At 37.9% G+C, this 23,460-nt stretch overlaps 3 protein-coding genes and 1 long non-coding RNA gene across 5 annotated transcripts in view; 2 read left to right on the top strand and 2 right to left on the bottom strand.

Annotated features, from left to right (window-relative positions):
- The window catches only part of dnase1 (deoxyribonuclease I), a 40,574-nt gene extending 18,645 nt beyond the window's left edge, over window positions 1–21,929 (top strand). For both annotated transcript variants that reach the window (XM_041998817.1, XM_041998808.1), the window contains 8 exons: window positions 269–407; window positions 1,229–1,317; window positions 1,458–1,538; window positions 3,418–3,533; window positions 3,663–3,775; window positions 3,874–4,028; window positions 17,270–17,363; window positions 21,826–21,929. In XM_041998817.1, the coding sequence (XP_041854751.1) occupies window positions 270–407; window positions 1,229–1,317; window positions 1,458–1,538; window positions 3,418–3,533; window positions 3,663–3,775; window positions 3,874–4,028; window positions 17,270–17,363; window positions 21,826–21,879 (840 nt within the window). In that variant the 5' untranslated portion in view covers window position 269 and the 3' untranslated portion in view covers window positions 21,880–21,929. The remainder of the gene's footprint in view (window positions 1–268; window positions 408–1,228; window positions 1,318–1,457; window positions 1,539–3,417; window positions 3,534–3,662; window positions 3,776–3,873; window positions 4,029–17,269; window positions 17,364–21,825) is intronic.
- Window positions 4,004–17,334, bottom strand: LOC121648608. Its single transcript, XR_006012006.1, has 3 exons — window positions 17,250–17,334; window positions 12,160–12,163; window positions 4,004–4,079 (listed from the first exon to the last, which is right to left on the bottom strand). It is a non-coding gene; the product is annotated as an uncharacterized LOC121648608 (long non-coding RNA).
- On the top strand, window positions 9,269–13,480 carry LOC121648581 (G2/M phase-specific E3 ubiquitin-protein ligase-like). The gene is made up of 7 exons (XM_041998785.1): window positions 9,269–9,411; window positions 9,883–9,969; window positions 10,250–10,500; window positions 11,148–11,276; window positions 11,402–11,542; window positions 12,587–12,698; window positions 12,917–13,480. The coding sequence occupies exons 1-7, from the start codon at window positions 9,309–9,311 to the stop codon at window positions 13,132–13,134; spliced, it is 1,041 nt and encodes a 346-aa protein (XP_041854719.1). The 5' UTR covers window positions 9,269–9,308; the 3' UTR covers window positions 13,135–13,480.
- LOC121648586 lies at window positions 13,574–16,499 on the bottom strand. The gene is made up of 6 exons (XM_041998795.1): window positions 16,357–16,499; window positions 15,104–15,237; window positions 14,815–14,962; window positions 14,489–14,737; window positions 13,993–14,260; window positions 13,574–13,868 (listed from the first exon to the last, which is right to left on the bottom strand). Exons 1-6 carry the CDS (start codon window positions 16,374–16,376, stop codon window positions 13,671–13,673), a joined length of 1,017 nt encoding a protein of 338 aa, XP_041854729.1. The 5' UTR covers window positions 16,377–16,499; the 3' UTR covers window positions 13,574–13,670.
- Window positions 21,930–23,460: the final 1,531 nt, after the last annotated feature.

The following is a 23,460-nucleotide window of genomic DNA, read 5'->3' as shown; positions in this document are numbered from 1 at the left end:
TTGTCTCAAAGATTAAGCCATGCAAGTCTTAATGCACTGTACAGTGAAACTGCGAATGGCTAATTATATCAGTTAGAGTTCTGAAAACAGTCCAAAATAGTTTAAACTAAACTCTCACCTCGATAAGACTACAGCTGGAATCGGACTATAGTCTAAACCAACCTTCACCTTTAACCTTTCCTTGAGTCAGACTGGAGAGTCTTCACAAAAGCAGGATAAATCTGTCTGGCACAGATTTATGTGTTTAAATGAACCTTCTTTGGTCCAGGATGCGTGTGCTGGGCTCTTTGGGAATCCTTGTGGGACTCCTGCATCTGTCTTCCTCTCTGCAGCTGGGAGCCTTCAACATCAGATCGTTTGGGGACAAGAAATCCTCCAACACAACTCTGATGGACATCATAAGCACGGTTTGGAGCTCCACCATGTTTTTTCTATTTAGTATTAAAACTTTATTTAATTTAATTTAATTATAATTGGTATTTTATCACTTTAAATGCCTGTTTGAATATTTTAGTCTGCCTTGATTATTACAAAAACTGCCTTACTTTACAAATAACAAATATTAGGGGGATGGGTCTTTGGTGGTGATCAAAGTCTTGGATATATCCAAGATTAGGAGAAAAGTGGAATAGATTGCATTCATATTTTCTATGTAGTGCCAAATACCTTCTTTGGCCCTTCCATTCCATTAAAACTACAGCTGTAATTATAACTACTACAAATCTGCTGCATATCATTGATTTTTTTTCTTTTCTTTTCCTTTTTTTTTGCGATTTTACTTAATTTCTTATTTTATTATATTTATTTATTGTGTGAAGGTTTTATGTGTCTAAGTAGCTGGTGTGAAATATTTCCTTTTGGATTGATAAAGTTGATCTTTTCTGACCTTACTAGCCTCAGACTAGCTAGCAAATTAGCTATGATGCCAGAATCTACTGAACTGCTGTCTTCTTAAATTAGATGAATTATAGAAATCTTTTAAACTTTTCTGAAGCAGATTTTTGGATAAATATTTTTTTTTTTTCTTTTTATTTTTACTTTGACATTTGTATAAAAAATTGGATCCCTCAAATCCAGTTTTCCTGATCTCTCTGTTTCTTGTGCTTCACAACTTTCCAGCTGATAACAAGAATTATCAACATGATAATTATGCTACAAATAAAAATTAAAAGGGACTTGATGCCAACAGAATGCTAGTCAGGATGCACTGATGTGTGTTTCTTTGCAGATCGTCCACCACTATGACATTATTCTGATCCAGGAGGTCAGAGACAATGATCTGGCAGCAACCGAAAAACTCATGGAGCATGTCAACAAGTTAGACTGACTACTCACCTTGCATACACACACAGTAACATTGACTGGAGGTTTACAGTTAAAATTTGTTAGAAATTTTGAATATCTTAACAGAAGGAGGGACATCTGATAAACTCAATCTATTTGTCTTTTTTTCCCAGAGATTCTCATCAGTTCAGTTACATCATTAGCGAGCCTCTGGGACGCAGCACCTACAAGGAGAGATACCTCTTCCTCTACAGGTATATATGTCAAAACAGAAGCATTACAAAGGTAGAACTGACATATATTCATATGAAAATCACAGATTTTGTTCATTTTTATTTTTACTTTGTTTTGGTACACTTTCTTTTTCAATGTTGCTTTGTTTTGTTGAGATTTGACACATTTGTTCTCTCTTAAGGACCCAGCACATTACTTCAATCAAGTTGAGGCCTTGATCCAGTTTTAGGCTCAGATGGCATCACATTCTATATAAAATAAACTTTGGCATACAGACCAAATTATTGTGTTTGTAACAACTAGACTTTTAAAATGCCTGTAAGCATGATAGTCCGATCAAATATTAAAAATAATCAATTTAAGATCTAAACACCAGAGCAAAATACACAGAAAATACATCTGGAAGGTTGAATTCCTGCATGCATGTTCTCACCTAGACTCAAGTTGGCCTGGTTAGGTCATTAATGCTCCTAGATACACAATTAAGCTTTTTTTTTTTTCTTTTTTAATTTCTGCTCTTTTCTTTATTCTAAGGTTAAACTCTGAAACCATTTTGACAATTACAATTTACAATATACAATTTTATATAGCAATCCATTAAAACTATGTTCTTAAAACTTGTTATGTAAAAATTGTATAGAATTTCCAGACAACACTTTGGTCTAATAAAACCATGATTTTATAATTGCAGCCTCATTTGACAAAATCACCATACAATAATTTACAAAATCCCTGCAGTGAATTTAGCCATAGTTTTATATGCAAACAGAAGAAATAAAATGGGGCAGAGTGTTTTGAATTTTTATTCACACAAACCGTAACAATGTGGGGTCAAACATACTTTAGTGAATAACTCAATATGGATGTTTACAGGGACAAGAACGGTGGTCAAATTAAATGATCAGGTGGAGCTTTAACTGTAGCTTGGCTTAACTTTACATAACTGTGCATGTACAGACTGACCGCATGGTGTCCAGGTCCTGAGGCTGCAAAACAAGCCCAAATCATCATCCCCCCACCACCGTGCTTGACAGATCGTATGAGGTGTTTGTGCTGATATGTTGTGTAATTGTTCCAGAAGTTTTGTGTTTTTTCAGATGCAACATTCCAAACCTAAGCCATGCTCCCATGTTGTTTTTAATAGAAGACACTTTCCACTACAACCTTTATAAACAAGTCATAATTGTTATGTTTTCTTCAAGTTGTACAGTCATGAACTTCAACATTTAACAATCTGAGATGTAGCTCTGTGCTTTTCAGTTTCTCTGAGCGTTACACGGTCTGACCTTAGGCTTAACTTGCTATGACATCCACTACAGAGAATATTGTTAGTTGTCTTAAATGTTTTCCACCTTAGAGCATTTTTTTTTTCATTGTGGGTGGACAGACTGCCAATAGTTTGGAAAAAAAACCTTATAAACTTTCTATATAATTGGATAGCAATAATTCCCTAAGATCATTGCTGATGTTTTTCCTCCTTTGCATTGTGTTGCCACACACCTGCATGCTGGTGATCAGCAAAGGGCTAAATTTTTTCTTAGCGCTGCTCATACTAATGATGATCAGTTAATCTGGTGCATTTGATCAGCAGCACCTGGCTGCGACTGACCCTCTGAATTCTTCTGGAGGCAGTAAGAGTGTTTCTACATTTTTGTCAGAAATGTCATTAAATACATAATGACCCATTTTAATATCTAGTAGGGACCAGATGAGCCGTTTTTGGTACCATTAATCATTTAGTCCTGATAATTAAAATATGTATTTTCTCTTTTATGACTCTATCTTCAGTATTTGTCATAAAGCATACCACATTCTTTGAAAGGACGAAGAGTCGCATAGTTACGAGATTGAGTAGCACATTAAGATAGAGGTGGTTTAACTTTATTATTTTCTGTCCAGGGAGCAGAAAGTGTCCGTGGCTAAAAACTACACCTATGATGACGGCTGTGAGCCATGTGGGACAGACACCTTCATCAGAGAGCCATTTGTAGTCATGTTCTCCTCCACTTATACTGGTATGCTTCAGAAAAGTGGGGCCAGCACAGAGCACTACTGCTGTTGTGACTCTGGATCTTTAGGAAGTTAGTTAGATCTATCTTGAGACATTTCTTCTCATTTAACCATTTTCCTTTTTCTGTTTACAGCTGTGAAGAACTTTGTTCTGATCCCCCAGCACACCTCTCCAGACTTTGCCGTGCACGAGATAGATGCTCTGTATGATGTGGTGGCTGATGTTCGCTCTCGATGGAACACCAACGTGAATACACATTTTAAGAAAAAAATATATACCAGAAGTATATATGAATGGGGAAGAACAAATCTGGTTAAGCCGACTTTCTCTCTCTCTCTCTGTAGGACATCGTGCTGCTGGGAGACTTCAACGCAGGCTGTAATTTTGTTTTGGGCTCCGAATGGGAACAGATCCGCCTCTTCACTGACAAGAGTTTCCACTGGTTGATCCCAGATAGTGTCGACACCACTGTGACCCACACTAACTGTCCCTATGACAGGTAAACACACACACACACACACAGTTTGCTGGAAACAACTCATGGATCGTTCTACCCATCTATGAGGGACGAGAAATGACAAAACAAGAAATAAATATAAAAATAAATATATACACATATAAATAAATAAATGCACAAATAAATGTATAAATGCATATATAAATAAATATAAAAATAAATAAATATACATATAAATAAATAAATGCACAAATAAATGTGTAAATGCATATATAAATAAATATAAATATAAATAAATACATAAATACATAAATATTTTTATTCCTTTTGTGTATTTATACATTTATGTATTTATTCATTTATTTATTTCTACATTTTTTTATTTCTACATTTATCTATTTCTACATTCATTTATTTCTACTTTCATTTATTTATTGCTACATTTATTTATGTATTTCTGCATTTCTACATTTATTTATTTATTCATTTCTGTCTCCGTATGTTAATAAGGTGGGCGGTTCTAACATTTCTCTGCAGCGCGATTGGTTAACTGTGACAATCAGACAGAAGCAAACGATTCATACACGGATTCACATGAATGCATTCGCCTGTTCACGCTTTCATCCACGGTGTGGCAGTGAAGCCTATTTTTCGCTGGTTGCTGCCAGATTTAACCGCGAAACTTAGCAGAGGAATGACAGAAGAATGGCTTCGAGCGGAACACCATTAGCAGAGGTCTTGAGGAATGTGGCTGACCAACTAGAAAACGGTAAGTTAACAACCTGTCATGTTAAAAAAAATGTCCTCCTATATTGTCCACAAAACCAGGGCAACAATAAAAATATTAGACAAATGTTCCTCCTTTTGCTCTCTTTAGCATTGCGGCCGCACAACCAAAGTTCACAATTTACAGCAAAACAGTTCACATGTTTAAAAATTAAGCAATAAGTATGTCGTGCAGAAACAGAATCTTCAACATTAGTTGCATAGTCTTGTAGATCCGAATTTTGTTCCAAGCAAGTATAGGCTCCTAGACAGAAAAATGACTGCTCGGTGAAAACGGGCAGTTGAGCTAGATTCTGCTCCGATCTGAAACACTGACTCACATACAGAATATGTGAGTATCATCATCATCGTAGAAAAGCTGAACGGAGTGATGGAGCCTCCGCTGCTCCGTTACCGGATAAAATTTCAATGCCATGTCATGTTTGCATCTCTGTCTGCTGCAGTGATCCCGTGAGATTATTTTTTTTGTATTTTTAACATCACCTGATCTGTAGGGTAGGCTACCGTAGCCTTTGTTCTTACACTTGCCCGAATGTTAAAACTAAATCCACGCTATTTAATTAGGCTACATAAAAAATAGAGGTATAATAGAACAACAACAGTACTACATTAGAATAGCATACAACTTTGTTACACGTAAAAGCTGATGAATTATCTTCAGCATACCTGTGTAGTTTTGGATTTGAAAATACATTTTCTGGCACCCACCATGAGCCATTCTACCATCTCAACAAAAGTTCAGTCTCCCTTACATTGTGAGACAAGTGTTACCTACAAGAAATCTAAATAAACTTCTGATCATCTATCTTTGTTGGCACTGAGATGCTGTCAACATTCTTACTGTACCTTACTACCAAACTAAATGCACAAAAAGTTATATGAAGCACATCTATTTGTTTGGCCTAATTTAAGTTTATTTAAATATGTTCTTTTTATTTCACATTAGGCTACTTGTCTGTAAGTCGAACACATTTTATTTTCATCACTTTTCTTCTAGTGTTTTCCCTACCTTGATTCAGTCATGGTGATCCGCTTATTTTTTTTTTATTGGCTGCTAATGATATAACCAAGGCAGACAACAGAGGACAACACAAGCCAGAACACAAGCAGCTTGAGATGAGCAAGTGCCTTTTCAACTCCACTGCTCACTTTGCGTGCTTGATTGCTGAAATGAATAGTGACCACATTTATTTTTGTCATTAGCTGTTTACACTTTACTATGAAAAAATACTGTTATGCCTACAGTACAACAGAAGTTAAAGTCAATTGAGCATTAGCCTAATGATACCAGAGGTATTAAGAAAATTACGAGATAAATTGAGCATCAAATGGTGAACATGGCAAGTATGTCCTTGATGATTACCACGGTTACGCATTTGGTGGGAGAAGTAATAATAGTAATTGCTATTGTCACTAAAAAGGAGCATTTCATATTGCTAAATTATCAGGCTATCACTACTCTGACATTCGTCCTAGAGTGCACAGTTTTTGGAATCACGAACATAATGTTGTCTTGTTAATAAACTGTCATTAATATATGAGAGTTCACGAATATATGCATTAGTAATTAAAGGAATATAGTATTACAACAGCATTTCTGACAAACCAACTTGTTTAAAAAAATTAGAAGTTGTACATGGCCGTAGACATAATGTTCTGAGGGAGCTAACTGACTAATGCAAGATGGTGGCTGTGTGGCAATGCTGTATAATAAAGCTTCAGCCTACTAGATCAACTTTATTTGAATTTATCAATCATGTGGCATTTACTATATTTTTTTGTTCCTTTTTTTTTTTTTTTTTTTTTGCAGTACCAAGTGTGAACTCAGTCATTTCACCTCCAAACCCACCCCCACCACAGACACCAAGACACCCAGTGGATGGTACAGTATGTTTGTGCAATGAACATGTTACAACTTCCACAGGATAAAGTTCCTCATGTTGATTTTTTTTTTTTTTGGTTTTGTCTCTTGATCCTAGCTGAGGTTGGAAGACTCTTTGCCCCCTATGCTCGTGGTAGAGGGCCATCGAGGAGGAGATCTATCATTCTGCCTCCACAGCTGCACTCATACACTCACATGTTTTGCTGTCTGGAGGACAAACACACAGAGTTAGTCCCAAATCGGTCTGCGAAGCAAATGCTTGAAGCAGCAGGGTTGGGAGAAAAGCGTATCACCTTTCGAGGTATGTAAAGATGTGGTTTTAGTGGATGTGTTATGGTGATGTAGATTCATGACTCAAAAAAATGGATCTTAAAAACCAACAACACAGATAGAAGATCCTTTGCTGGAGCAGTTTTTACTGTATTGTTTTCAAATATTTTTCACATCAAAGTTTAAAAAGCGGCTCTATCTTTGGTCCTTATTTATGTGTCCTGGAGGCAGGGACTAAGATTTTCAAATTATGTATCTTCAAAATATAACTTGCTTTAACTTTTTCCAGGACCTCTTACCCTGAATTAAAGGATAAGTTCAGTATTTTGCAACCTTTTCTTTTTTAGATCCACTGGCGATTAGCGTACAGCCAATATAATGAGAGTGAACGGGGCCAGCTTGCACATGCTCTAAATACGGCAATTTCTGCCACAAAACTCCTTCATTTCACCAATATGTTGTTATGAATCACTGGTCCAATCCCTCTGTGAGCCCCAAGGAGCTTGGAGTTGCTTTGGAATGAAGGAGTTTTGTGGTAGAAATTGCCGTATTTAGAGGCTGCGCGAGCTGGCCCGTTCACTCCCATTATATTGGATGTACGCTGATCGCCAGTGGATCTAAATATCTCCCGAAGGAGTTCAAGTTACACCAAAACTGTCTGGTTGAGTAAATGATCGTATTTCATGCTAGAAAATAGGTCCAGGTTGCAAAATACCAAACTTATGCTTTAAAATATATTCTGTTGGTGATTGTCATTTATATTTTTCTGTTCTCACTTCTCAGGAAGTCATACAAGTCCAGAAGAGTTTAAAGACTTCATATTATCCTCATTCCCAAAACTCAGAGAGGGTGGTGGATTTGAGCTCCTTAAAATATCTGGTAGTACTCGGAGTCGGCAGCTGATGTTGATCGCATGTCCAAACAGTGGCTACACTGTTCAGTATTTAAAAAATCCCCAAACTCAGATTGGGCACGCTACCATTTTCATCAGACCACTGCAGAGGAACCTTAATCCTGATCCTGTAAGTTCTTCATCTTTAAACTGCTTTTCTCTTCTTACAAATGCAGACTACAACAATATATTTGTGTATAATATGAAACCGATGTCTTATACAGTTACCTCAAACAGAGAGCAACAGTGAACTACTTGGGCCACCGGAGAAATGTGTGCACTGTGGGGAGGAGTTTCCTTTCACTACTATAAAAAATCACAGCGATGAATGCACAAGGTATAGCACAACAAAGAACGTGAGGCAGTGATTCCACCATCAGCCAACAGTTTTAGAGAATCTTGACAGTGTGTTAAATAAACGAAATGTGAAATTTTACATATTTAGATAGGGACAATGCACAGGTCTCAGCTGTTCCAGACATAGCTAGGGATAATCTCTTCTCTGTAGTCCCTGAGCTGGAAACTGAGATCATAAAAACACAAATTATCTTTCACAGCAACAGTAATAACATTCCATAATATTAAAACCATTGCGACTACGGCAACAAACTTTCAGAATCTTAATTACTTTATTGCCATTTCTGTGAACATGTTCACAGATTGGAATTTCTTTTGTTTTAGAGGTGCAAACAACACAGGTCAATAGAAGCAATAATACAAAAGAATAAATGAATAAGAATTAAGCGCATGCAGAATCAAGACGAGAGGTTAAAAACAACTACAAATATATTTACAATTGTACAATGTGCAAGAACATAAGTCTGCAAATGTGGTGTGTAAAGAGTTTGTGTTGAGTCTGAATCTGTCATTTAGCTGGTGTACATAAGTAATGGCTGAGAGGAAGAAACTGTTCTTGTTATAAATATGAATCCACATGTTCTCTTGTGACCACAAGTCCAAGTGTGAAGGTTTGCATATCCTGGATGAATGTTAGAAATGAACTTGCAAGTGAAATGTTTTATTTCAATATTGCCCTTCGTTTACACTTTTGATACACTACGTAGTTGTCAGTTATAAGTTTTATTATGTCAAATGCACTAACAAAATCACCTTTATTTATACAAAGACCGTTGCAGAGCAGTTTCTAGGTATCAATGGATATAAACGAAGAAGATTCCCATCCAGAGGAAGTCAGACAGCAAGGCCCAATAGCTCTAGAAACCCCTCATGGACATGTTGCTACTCCGGAGATTGTTGATCTAGTTTCCATTGAAGAAAGAGGCTTTGCTGGTCTGTTCCATTAAAATTACACATTACATGCTTTATTTCAGCAAGTTGTTGCTCCCTACAGTACATGTAAGTAATAAGTATTTTTTAATATTTTGAACTGTTTATAGGTTGGAAAATCGAACCAGATCCTTCAGAGGCATCAAAGAGATTCAAAGAAGGGCTGTTGGTTCAACATGAAACTGAAAAGCCTTTAAGTATCGTCATGGATCTTGGAAACAGTGCAGAGGACAGGGAAAGGGCAATCCTTTCTTTTTACAAGATGGCTCATGTCAATTGGACTTCTCCTTTGACATGCACGCTTAAGGGTAAATGTGATCCATAAAAAAAATGTGATAGTTCAACATTTTACGGTCATTTTCCTATGATCATATGAGCAGATACACAACTTTTAATTATAAGTGTCTGTTGTTCGAGATCTGTGCTGCAGAGATGTTAGCTGGTCTGTAAATACTTTCAAGTTGGAGTATTATTGGGATTGTGGCAAAATGTTGAACTATTCCTTTAAGATGAAAAAAAAGCATAATTTTTCAATGATTCTCAACATTTTTTAAATAAATGTTTAAAATGGAAAAGTATTTTCGGATGTGCAGTTCACTGAAACAATAACAAGCAGGTCTTGTTGAGAACAACCCATCTATTTTGAATGTTTCTAAGTTATTGAAAGGTAGAGGTGTTTTTACTTTACTATACATTATAGATCATCATGTAAGGACACAGACACGTTCACGACCACATTTGCTGTTTACTGATGTATGCAGTGTGTGTTTCTTGCTTAGGAGATCCTGCAATTGGTGATGGTGTGACTCGCCACTTCTTCTCAACGATCATGTCCAAACTGCAGTATGGTTTTGATATTCAATTTGGTAAGTAAAATTGTATTTAATGTTATTAAATTTTACACATATTTTAAAAATAGATTTCTTTTAAATAACTGTGGATTTGACAGTACTTGGCCATTTTCAGACTGAAAGCAAATCTTTTCCCAGACCTGTATATTAATCCTGCTTCATTCCTGAGACTTAAAAGTGAATATTGCTGTTTTTAAAGCCTGTTGCCTCTTTTACTTTAAAAAGTTTGTATGGCAGGAGAATATCTGTCCTTTGCATAACCCTCTATGTAATTAGTCTTTTCTTTCATTTTAAGCACCAGGGGGAACACTTCTATTTGAGGGTGAAAAAGATCATTTGATTCCCTCCACTTCCCATTTTCTTCTGGAAAGCGACTTCTTTCTTGTTGCTGGCCGAATGATTGGTCACTCGTTCCTACACGGTGGGCCATGCCTAGGCGGACTTAGCCCAGCAATACTGCATGTTCTCTTTGGTGGATCCCCAGAAGAAGCCATAATTGATCTGAAGGACTGTGCAGACCTTGAAATCCGTGAGACAATTAAGTTGGTATGATCACCTTCTTTTTTTTTTGCCTGCATGATGGTGTGGTGGTTGGCACCGCAACCTCATAGTAAGAGGGTAGCCGGTTGAAGCCCAGGCTTGGGAGGAGTTGAAACCTTTCCAACACTGGCCTTCCTGTGTGGAGTTTTCATGTTCTCCCCATGTACATGTGGATTCTCTCCAGGTTCTCCAGCTTCCTCCCACCATCCAAAGGCATGATGTTAGGTTAACTGGTTACTCTGAATTCTCCATAGGAGTGTGTGTGAATGGTTGTCTGTCTCTCTGTGTGGCCCTGCGACAGACTGGCGACCTGTCCAGGGTGTACCGTGCCTCTCGCCTGATAATAACTGAGATAGGCTCCAGCAACTCCCGCAACCCTAAATTGGATAAGCGGTCCAAAAAATGGATGGATGAATGATCACATTTATGTTTGGAATCATATTTATCTTTCAGATCAACTTTAAGATATTCCACATCACATCAAGTAGTTGTGATTTTTACTTGCTGGAGTACCAGTGTATCAATAAACAAAATAAGCTTTTATTCTATTAAACACTTATTTACAGTAACATTAATCAACTAAAATGTGTTAGATTGAGGAAATAACTATGTAGTCTTCATGAATAATTATAAATTTAAAATTTCATTATTAGCTGGATGGTGAGGCAGAATTATCTTCTGAGGAAAAAGACACCATCAATGCGCTGGCGATGTCCTGGGATTTTCCTCGGGTCACCTCTGAGAACAGGAGATGGCTGTTTGACAAACTGCTCTTCCATGCTGTGAGTATTCTATACTTAACAGCTCATACACATCCCATTGACTGATCAAAGTTGGCATTTTGATTAACTAAATAGCTGTCATGTTTTGGCCTTTTTTGCAATTGTATCATTCAAATATTTTTCAGGTTCTTGGAAGAACCTGCAGACAAGTCCACCAGTTACGACGGGGTTTAAAGGACACACAGATCTGGCCTTTTCTGAAAGAGAGAACAGACACAGTTCCTCTTCTATTTCCAAGAATATCTGATATACAGTTCACAGCACAGGTACTGAGACTGTCCTAACAAACCCTTGCAGTGTCAGTAGCTAAGTTTACATGCATCAAATTTCCCCTATCAGATTCAAACCTTGGTTTATCGGAAATTGCAAATCTCTGTTTACATGGACACTAAATGAAATGATCTGATTATGGCGTGAGCACATGTGCACCAATCATTCAGTCTGACTAAATAATTTGAACAGGTGCAGAGTTGTTGAATTTCCCGAAAGAGGAACTGTAAGCAAAGCCATGCTGTCCGCACGTCCTGTCCCTTGCATTGTATTTTCCTATACTTACATTTTTTCCCATCATGGACCTTCATGGCATGTTTACCTGTAGCTATATTTTGTTTTTATTGGTGGGGTTAACTAAATTACAGGCTGAGCAGTATTTAATGTTAATGCTCCTTCGCTACAGGAGAGAAGAGCAGACTTGCACATTATCACTCGCTCACTACAGTTAGGGTGTCCTGTTTTCCACTTGTCCAGAGCAGACGCTAAGCATCTGTCAAGGTGGAAACACGTCATGCTGATGTTGCACACATGCTCAGTGGGCATTATTTTACCTCTATGATCCAAAAGGATGTGTACATGGATGTCAATTGGAATGATGATTGGACAAAACCCACCTCTCTCTTTCGGAATGACATTTCTTTCCGATCGAGCCGTATCAGATCAGACTCTTCCAATTGACATGTTTACATTAAGTATTTTTGATTTCATAGGGCCTCCTTTCCAATTACATGTGCCCGTGGAAACATAGCTATTGTATGTTTATTTTAATAAACATAAACAGACCAGCCCTAGAACTACTGGTATGTTTCTCTAAACTCTTTAAAACATGACCATACCCTAATCTCACTACAACTTTTAAGTGGACCGTTACTTACACTATGAATTTCCCCTTAGGGATCAATAGTCTTACTTCATATAGATGTATCAATTTGTATTTAATAATTTTCCAGTCATTCTTGGGATTATTGTGTTTGTTCACTTATTTTAGTCTGGATGGTTTTAAAAAGCAGACGTTAACTTCTAAAATATTTTGTCAGATAATCTTGGACAAGATCAACTGGCCCACACACGATGATGAGGAAGACATGGAAGTCTCCTTGGAGGATACTTGTAGGGTCTCCGGATTTCTCAGAACATTTATTGAGAATGGTTAGTAAATGTATAAAAGTCCCTCAGGTTAATTGTGATGGTGACAAAGCAATTTACTCTATGCAACACAAGTGTGTTATTCCTCTATTTAAAAAAAGGAAAACTTATAAAGAGTGGGTTCTCACATGCAGCAACAACCAAAAGCACATATTATTGTGCTGAAATGAAAAAAAAAAAAAAAAAAACTAACAGATGCATTTTCTTTTCTCCTTTTGTAGCCTCTTCCAAGCTGCTGGAGAAACTTGTGCAGTTCTGGGTGGGCTGGAATGTACTTCCCAGATACTTCGATGTTGAAGTGATTGAGAGTAGCTACCCCAAGTCTTCCACCTGCTTCCACACGCTAAAACTACCAAGACATTACACTGAATACAGTATCTTCAAAACAGATATCACTGCTGCCATTTCAACTGTTGATACTGGTTTTGGAATGATCTAAGCCTCATTTAAAAGAAAACAAATCACCACCTAGTATTTTAATTTGCCAACTTGGGATGTGTTAAGGCTCACTTTCAATTTATGTGAAGCATGTTTCTCTCTTAGGTTCAGTCCCACTGTTCAGTTGGTGTTTATTTAGTGGAACAGTTTTATCAGTCAAACAGTTTTGCTTTGACTGTGTGGTCAAAATGTCTACCATGACAAGAGTTTGATGTTAAAAGGGAGACCAATTATGGTGTGTAAAGAATTTTTATTCTTTTGACTTACCAAGGGCACCATAACAAATTGTTTTAGGATTCACAAAATGTCTGCCTCTATTAATATAAACATAATGTGTCAAAACAACTCTTAAAAACAATAGGAAAGATTTTGTACAAGGCTCTATGACATAACTAAAAGTTATTGAAGTAAAAAAAAAAAAAAAAGTTCTGCATTTTTCATTCTCAAAGACTTTTCATTGCTAGGTCAACAAGTAAACGAGCAACTTCAAATATAGTATAATGTATGATTAAATCTTTCTGTACTTGAAACCGTATTTCACTGGAGCATCTCAGATAAAAGATTTACTGTCTCTATGTAAGAATCCAAGACATCAGACAGAGGACCATCAGGTTTTGGGAGGCTTTCCACTTCCTGTTCGGTCAGTGGGCGCTGCAGCTGAACCTCAGGGACCACAACATCCTGCTGCCGATAACCAGGTGGTCCAGTCCAGTCGACACCATACTCTACGTCAACCTATAGAATATGGTAATGAGGTCAGGGGGTCTGCTCAGACAAAATCCATTATGAAGTCACTGGAGTCACATGGATCAACTGTAAAAACAGCTCCAGTCAAAAACAAAACAGAAAAAATACAAACCTGGACAGGTTCTTGCTGTGCATCACGCTCATGGTGAGTCCACAGTTGAAGTGGTGACAGATTTCCCTCAGTGCTCAGTCGATGGCAGTTCCAGCCATACTTGAAAACATCAAGGTGCTTCTGGATGTGAGGGACAAAGCACAGGTGTAGAGCATAGAGATGAACTTCATTGTCTGGGTTTAGAAAACCTTCAGTCTCAAGGTTGTTGAAGATTGTGTAGAAGAGATCAAGTACTCCCACATAGACATCTCTCCAGAGCCGCTCTATTCTGATTGGAAAAAGAAAAAATGAATGTTTTTGTGTAATTTGGTGAACTTTTTTTGTCGGTAAGTATGTGGCATAAAACAGTGTATGTAAACTACCCATAAAAGAAAACAGGAGGTAGCTACCTTCAAATATGGACCATCAGTTAAATGAGATATAGATCTATCTATACACCACACACACTCTCAGTGTGATACTTATTTAGATAGATGTTTGATAAAAAGATTCTTACCTTTGATTATGGACACTTCTGCCAGAAATATGTGAATTCCTATTAAGTCCTCTGTTGGCCACCATGAAGCGTGCAACATCCACATTTTCCCCTCCTTTGTCTGACCTCAAACGGGATGGTACACCATAGACATCAACAGCTTTGAGAAAGCTGCTCAGGACTGTCGTTGCACGGTTGTTGGTGGTTGCATCCAGGTACACGATGAGGCGACTAAAGCCATCAATACCACCATGCACAACAATACGCCATCTGAAATATATTTATAGAAATATCTATATCTATGATTTTTGTGCAAATAGTTAAGATCATTAATGCTATTCAGATACCTTATTAGTTTGTGATTGCCATCGATGTGCCACAAACTGTTGGGTGCTGGCACAGAGTACCTCCTCCGTCTCTGTGGGTTCAACTGAAGGGTTCGCAATAAAACTCCATGAGGATCCACACGCCGCATGGAATCCTGCACATGTTGTCCTACAACAGACAAAAATGGCACAAAATTACATGTACTGAAAGAAACTAGTTGATTCTTCCCCAATATCACGATAAATTCTAAATTAGCTTAATTCTTAACTTTTTGGTAAATTACCCCAATACAATGAATGGCTCACTTACTCTGTATGTGGATGCCCTGAGCATTCAGGTGACCAAGCATCATTTTGTAGCCACAGTTGGGCTGGTGTTGAAGAATCTGGGTCACTTTTTCATCAAGATCTTTGTCATCCAGCGGTGTTAACAGATCATGGACTCTGGTCAACAAAAACACACACAAAACAAATATAACCAGAGCAGAAACAAAACAGTGATCGCAACGAGGGACCGTTGTAATCACCTCTGTACTTTGTTTTACTCCATCAAACAAAAAATTACTTCACTTGAAAAAAAATGTCTTTGAGTCAGACCCCCACTCTGGGTGTGAGAGACTGTTGGTCTTTAAGGAAAGAAAATCCTCACAACATGTTTAATACAGTCACAATTAAACAAAAGTTCCAATCTTTATTTTGACGATGCCGGAGTGTGCTACATATGAAAGCAATAATTGATGTCTAAAGACTAATATCTCAATGGAATAGTATGGAATTTCACACAGTACTGTAATATATGCTACTATTAGCCTTGTGACTTGTTTTTGTGCAATTTTCTTTAAATTTTATATAAGAAAAATACACTGCAAAGGGTAGAATATGTGATGTAGCTCATTGCAGACAGAAACTGCTTCCAAGAATGGCATCAGAAACAGTGAGCAAATGGGAGTTTTTTGCACTTATGGGACAATTTTGACATTTGTTTTAAAGTTACAGGTCCAATTTTTTAAACCCAGTATCCCCAAGACCCTAAATAACATTTCTATAGTGTCTAGACAGTTGTTTATTGCAGTTCACTGGGCCTTTTCAGTAGATGTTTGTGAAATTAATTTTCTGTTTAGTTTTTTCCTCTGTTTATGATTCTATAACTTTTATGTCATTCACGTGACACCAGTGCATTATGAATATTATGAAAGCCCAGATTGACCTGAAAAGAAAATGTATAATACTTGATTGTGCATCATAAGATGGCTGTTTTATCAGCAATAATACACAAGATGTACCAGGCGAGAAAAACCCCCCAAAATGCCCCCTGGACTCCAAAGGATGGTCGGTTTATATACACGTGAATATCATCTCAGCAAAGACTTATCCTGACCTATGGATTTTAGTACAGACAGTCGATAACAGATGTTATATATTACAACATGAAACAATATCAGGTATTTCTTCCTAATGGTCGGCTGCTGGCACGGCAATAATACATTTATTAATGCATTTTCTGGTTTTATCGCTCAGGGACTTTTGGGCTAACTGGACCATGTTTATTGAAAATTAGCCTACCTTATCCCGTACTGTGCCATCCTCCGTCTGATTGTTCGCTCAGACACCCTGAACAAATATGCGATGTCTGCAGCGGTGTGGCCCAAATGGAGGTGCGCTTCGATGACTTCTGGAGGTAAAATAAAGGATGGTCGTCCAGTCCTTGTTCCCTCTGACTCTGAGCGGATGGCGGGCAACTTCCTCCAGACTGTCCAATGCAGCCGAGTCAACCTCCACATCCATCTCAGCTTGGAGCTGAACTAAATCCTCCATGATCCGTGCCAAACGAAACTGGAGGTAGTCGTTTGCTTCATTTTGTTCGATATCATTCGCCAATGACCTTAAGTCATTGGCGACGGCTGCAAAAGAACTTTCCATTCGTAGGCCTAGCAAATTGACCAACCAAAACAACAACTCGTACACTCGAATCTAGGCAGTAGCAGCAGATGGGAGCATACGCACCACTCCAACCAATCGCGCTGCAGAGAAATGTTAGAACCGCCCACCTTATTAACATACGGAGACAGAAATGAAGAAATAAATAAATGTAGAAATGCAGAAATACATAAATAAATGTAGCAATAAATAAATGAAAGTAGAAATAAATGAATGTAGAAATAGATAAATGTAGAAATAAAAAAATGTAGAAATAAATAAATGAATAAATACATAAATGTATAAATACACAAAAGGAATAAAATATTTATGTATTTATGTATTTATTTATATTTATATTTATTTATATATGCATTTACACATTTATTTGTGCATTTATTTATTTATATGTATATTTATTTATTTTTATATTTATTTATATATGCATTTATACATTTATTTGTGCATTTATTTATTTATATGTGTATATATTTATTTTTATATTTATTTCTTGTTTTGTCATTTCTCGTCCCTCATACCCATCCTACTCTTTTTGCAGGATTGTGGTCACGGACGACATGATGAAGAGCGTGGTGCAAGGCAGTGCAGAGGTTTACGACTTCATGGTGGATCTGAAGCTCAGCCACAGTCTGGTAAAACCTGCTCAGTTTCACAGCTTCACCACTGCAGCAAGCACTGAAACACTTTATGTCTGTTGTGTTGATTTGAAGGTGTTAATGAGGGTAAAATTATTAAAACCTCATTTCCAGAAAAGTTGGAAAGTTTTCTAAGCTGCAACTAAAACATTACAACTGTAATTTGCAGTTTTGTTGGAGCCGTTTTAGATAAAAAATACAAAGAATGTATGAAAAATACATTTTAATTACCCTCAGGAGGTAAATAATTTTAAAGCTCTATTGCATGAATTATTATATATTAGATACTTTAAATATTTTACTTATACAAATATGTAAAATAATAATTTTCTTTTTTTAAAATCTTATTTGGCTTTTTTTTACTTTTAGTTATTATATAAAATATTTCTAAAATAATATATTTATTAGCTATTAAAATAAAGCAGCATCATTTCATTTCTGTTAATTACTGAGGCAAACTTGGTCATTACAATATATATATATATCTATATATATATAGATATATATATATATACATATATATATGTATATATAATTTATCCTTTGGTTACCCCACACTGTGTTTGTGTGGTTTCCTTGAATTCGAGAAATTTTATAAGCTTTAAAGTGGACATTCCCATGTAACTGTTTGGGTTTTGAACTGTGTTTTGTGTTGATACCAATGCTTGGTAGAGTCTTTTAACTGAGTAAGTTTCTCTCCTTGATTTTAGTATGCTAAATATTAGGATTTCTGCTTCCTGAGGGGTATTGCACGAAACCAAGATAAGGGATTAAGCCAGGATATGTTGGTTATCCTGGCTGAATTTAGCCCTAAGTCAGTTGCATGAAAGCAGCTCAAACTAATCCCGGCCAAGTTACTGTGGTGATTTATCCGCTGCAGCTAGCCTGCTCCAGACCAGGCTTACTGCTCAGGCTAAGATTAATCCTAGCGAGTCACCTGCATGTCCAACGTCAATTCTATGAGGAATTAATGTGTTTTACAGCATGTCCATGGTCTTCCTAAGTATGGCGCGTCATTTTAATCATCCAGTATTAAAATATTACATATACAGTCACTGTACATTTAATCGAAATCTGTGCGTAATCGCAACAGCCTTTTTATATGGATTCGAGTTGTAGTATTATTATTCTATTCTATTCTACAGTCATTTAGCAGACGCTTTTATCCAAAGCGACTTACATTTGAGAGTAAGAACAACACAAGCATGAATTCAAACAAGATGGGACGTCATAATTAAGTAATAATAATAATAATAATAGTGGATTAGATTTATATAGCGCTTTTCAAGGCACCCAAAGCGCTTTACATTGTGTGAATCCATTATTCATCCACTCCTCACTCATACCTGGTGATGGTAAGCTACGTGTGTAGCCACAGCTGCCCTGGGGCAAGCTGACGGAAACGTGGCTGCCAGTCTGCGCCTACGGCCTCTCCGACCATCACCGAACATTCATCCACACATTCATACACCAGCGATGCCAACACTGGAGGCAAGGAGGGTTAAGTGTCTTGCCCAAGGACACAACGACAGATGACTGCGGGAGCGGGAATCGAACCGCCGACCTTCCGATCATTGGACGACCTGCTCTACCGCCTGAGCCACTGCCGCCCCTAAGTGTTAGTCAGACCGCTTTTGAGTCCAGTTAGACCCAGGTGCTGTCGTGTAGTGCTAGTGCAGTGCATATAATTTTTTTTTTTTTAGTCATTTTATTTAAATACAGGATCACGATTTCATCACACAATATCAACTTGGTCATAAGTGCATGATTTCATCAGGCCAAGTGTTATATTGCTATGCTAATGAAGACTGCTCGTCAAATTGCTGTCAGAGGTTTTATAAATATGTGTTTTATTGCATTAATTGAGATTACAAAACACAGCGGATGAGGTTACAAAGGTGTATTCAAAGAAATCCGTGACGAGGGCAATGTAGAATATTCAGGTCCAACTCCCCTTCACCTGGTCCCTCTTCATAATGGCTTGCCCTTTATCAGAGGATGTGCTGGACGAGGAAGCCCGCATCCTCAGAAGAGCATTCAGACGTGAACGAGTCTTCAGGGACAGCTCACATTCCCTGGCCTTTGGAGATGACTATGTCATTGAGAGATACAGATTTTCGGTTACTGGATTTCCAGGTCCAGTTTTCTGAGTGTCCGGCGTTTAATCTCAAGATCCAGCTCCATTCCTTGGAGCTTTCTCTTTTTGAGTCAGCTTTTAACATCTGCCAGCTCTCTCTCTCTCTCCAGGTGCCCTGAATAAAGCGTTCTGACAGTTTGTGAAGTCTGTAAAGGAAATGTCAATTAGCACAGCAGGATTTGTGCATAACGTAGATTTACTTTAGCCAATACTCACAATGTTACTAGGCCGCTTAGGAGACTGTGCAGCATCCGGGTCCTGCTACACATTTTCTATTAGCACCACATCACTGACTTCATATCCTTCATGGAATAAATAAGCAGGCCAATCCCATAAAATTGACATGCCTCAAGCCTTCTGGACTCCACTGACACAGTCTCCTCATCTGCAGACGTGCATTCTGCAGCTGCAGATGTGCCTTCCTCCTGCCGTATACATGCAGTTAGAGGACTTGAATTAAGATTTCACAGAACATACCAAGCCTGTGTTTCGAGACACTGTACTAACCAGATCATCTTCTGGTGGCTCCAAAAGTGTAATTGTGTTCCCAGACACTGCAAGGTTATCCAAAGTCAGACACTATATTATATTTGATTGTGTTCCATGTGCAGTAGAATTGCAGTACGTGATGTACCTTGTATGAAGCGGACAGTTTCTGTGGCTGGGACAGAGTCAGTTATTGTCCCTCCCTGGATCCCCTCCATCTCTGGCCTCCCTTTATTTAAATGGAGTGCCAGTTCCTCTGCTGGAGTCACATCCTGGCTTGGTGGGCCGCCCCCTGTGCCAGTTTATAGGCCCTTTTTTAACTGCTACAATCATACAGACATTGAACATGTCAGCAGACACCTCATCTATTCACCTCATTTGTTCACGGTTTTCTACTTTGGAGTCACATACCAGCCTGCAAAATGTTCTTATATTTAATTTTTTCTTGCTGCCAGGTCCTTTTATGGCCAGACAGGTTTGTCCTTTATGACGGACAGAAATATAAAATAGATAAAAAACGTTACATGAGGAAAATAGATTAAATGACACATTGTGGATAATTGTTTGCACCTAATTATACTCTACATTTCCTGAGTAACATGCACCTGCTTGTCACTCTTAAAGTATACAACAGTTAGTGGATTTGAAAAGTAACTCCTTTAATTGTAGCCTAATTATGACAGTTCCAGTGGAGCACTGTTTATTAATTGTACAGTTTTGACTACTTACGCATTGAGCCGGTCGGCTATTGTCTGCCAGGCTCTCTCGCGTTCTTTACTTATGGCATTGGTATTGCCTTTTTTCCTTATAATATCCTTAACTTCGTCAGAGAACTCCGTCAGGAGCTGTTGTTCAGGGGCCGTGACGTAGGACGCGCGACTTTTATCCATTTCCCCATCGGTGATTCTGTGAGCGATCGCGAGGTCTGCTTCAGTATGCCGTGCACACGCACTTATCCCAACTATCTTCACCTGGCTTAACCTAGCCGCACCTTCTCATCCTGGCTCAGCAAACGTGCAACCAATTAAGCCAGGATAGGCCGCGCAAGCTAGGTCAAGCTGGGCTTTCTTAATTATCCTGGATTTCTTTATTCTGGTTTCGTGCAATACCCCTCTGGTGTGTGCAGACATGTTCTTAAACTGCACGTATTTCATGCTGCCACCTGCACAGGGGGTCATGTGAAGAAGAGGTTAATGTCTTCTATGTTTTTACCCATTCAACAAATTCATCCAGCAGACCAGATTGGACACTTTGGTGGGCTGATTTTGGGCCACTGGCCATGCTTTGACACCCCTGCTATAGATGTTTTTTGTTTGTTTTTGACACTTTGCATTTCAAGATGATATGCTGGCACAATGTCGTGAGTTATGACCTATCCTTGTTTAAAAAGACTAAGACTGTTCTGTAACATACTTTTATGCCCAACCCTGGCACCCTCACCCGTCACCAATTTAATCTGCTGATTATTAGCCAAACAATGTTATTGTATATTCTACCAACATTTCCGCCTTTTTTTTTCCATCTATTCCTACTTCTTGAGTATTTTTGGCACCCAATTATAGATTTATATAAATTATCTAAATATTACGTTAATCAATGAATGCTGAAAGTGGTTTTATTTGAACATATTTCTCTTAAATAAGGATTGAAACATTAAAAATGACAGATTTAATGTTGCATCTTAGTGATCTTTCCAAACCCTTCTGGAAATGGGGTTTGTAAAAATGTAAATCATTTTTTCACAGCATGTAAGGCTTTTTCTGCTCATTGCTGGAAACTGGGACGGTCTGCGGAAACAAGCTGTAAAAAACAAACAATGTTTGCTTTATCTCTCAGGCTTTGGCTGTTAGTGACCATTACCCCGTGGAGGTGAAGCTGACTGCTGCCTGAATCACGACTCCACAAGAGGGCTGGATCAATGAATTAAAAGACCAAAAATAAACTGTGAAAACAGTCTTTTTTCTCAAATGTTTTTGTTCCATGATGAAGAAATGAAAAGTGAAGTTATTTGCACTTGATGACATTTTGCCTATAAATAAAAGTCGCATCCACTCACGTGTAAATCCAACTGTTTATTCAGAGATTTCACACTGACAAAATGGACAGAATATAAATCTGTCTGTGGACCACTCAGATGCACCACAGGTTACATTAGCTGTTACAGTTTTTTTTTTTACAGTGTTACGGCTGCCTGTCATTTCACTAATTGCCCTCTCATTTTGCATGGAAATGCCTGTGTCGTCACCCATCTGAGATTGGTCATGCTCTACACACCTTACATCCTGCCTACTGAGGATTGGCTCCATACACCACACCTCTGCCTTCATCAAGCTGATTGGATAATTGCCAGGCCAATCATCATCCCTACAGCTACCTGATGAGGAAATAAGAGCCATCTGCAGCTGTGTATTCTTTGGCAACTGTTTGCATAGACAGTCTGCCCTTGGTCTGAGCGCGTTGGTTATGAGCATGTGCTTTGTTTGATGGTTTTGTGAATTAGAGAAACTTAGTTTAGTGTAGCACTCCCACAGTGTTAAAACTGTTTGAGCTTTTGTGTTCTCCTTTTGTGGTTTATTGATGGATAGTCTTGTTTTTCTTTTGTGTGATAAGTCTTAAAGCTCTTTTGGTTTCTCCCTTAGTTATATTTTGTTAGTTTAGTGGTAAAATGAGAATGTGTTGGGCTAGGTTTGTAGTGGTTGATAATAATTCTTTTGGTTAAATTTTAGGTATTGGAGCTGCTTCACCTTTTGTTACTATATATATTACTTGGCCAGTTTTTGTTCACCTTTTACAGTAAAACGAGGCACTTACAAGATTAAAAATAGGCCCATCTGTGCCAAGAACTGACAATTAGATAAATACTAAAGACTGGAAGGATTTAACTCACTTTAAATAATCACTAATCATGTAGAAGGGTTGAACTTAACTACACTTCTTCATTATTGTTGCTAAAGATGGTGTGAAGTTGAACAGGAAGATGCTAACCGTCAGAAAATCACGTCTAGAGAAATGAACCTTTAGGCCTCTGCAGATAACTCATTTTATGCCTGGTTCACGGCTGTTTGAACACCTGAAGCTGCCAAGAGCTGATTTAAAACAACTTCATGACACATGTGCGTTCAACCAGAGTCGTAAAGTCTGTGTGGTGGGAGTATCTCTAGGTGTGTTAATGTTCCCCCTCTAGGCCTTCTTCCTTTTAAGCATCTCCAGATACACGCACAGCGACTTCTGGATGGAGTCTTTGGTGATGAAGCTGACGAAGTTTTGGACGTCAGCTTCTCTGTTGGATGTTAGCTTGTCCACTGTTGGCTTCCTCATCATGGACTTGGTGATCTGTCTGGCGTGTTCTGCAAAGCGAACACATGAGCAGTCAGTTCAGACACTTTATTTCCATCAACATGTTCACCTTAATACCTCAATGAATGTATTTACTGGAATTAAGTTTTCTTCTCTACATATTTAAGTTTCCTT

The sequence above is a fragment of the Melanotaenia boesemani genome, chromosome 2 (assembly GCF_017639745.1).
Source record: "Melanotaenia boesemani isolate fMelBoe1 chromosome 2, fMelBoe1.pri, whole genome shotgun sequence".
In the NCBI taxonomy this organism is placed as follows: Eukaryota; Metazoa; Chordata; class Actinopteri; order Atheriniformes; family Melanotaeniidae; genus Melanotaenia; species Melanotaenia boesemani.
Note: the sequence above shows the minus strand (reverse complement) of the source record. Positions and strands in the feature narration are given on the sequence as shown.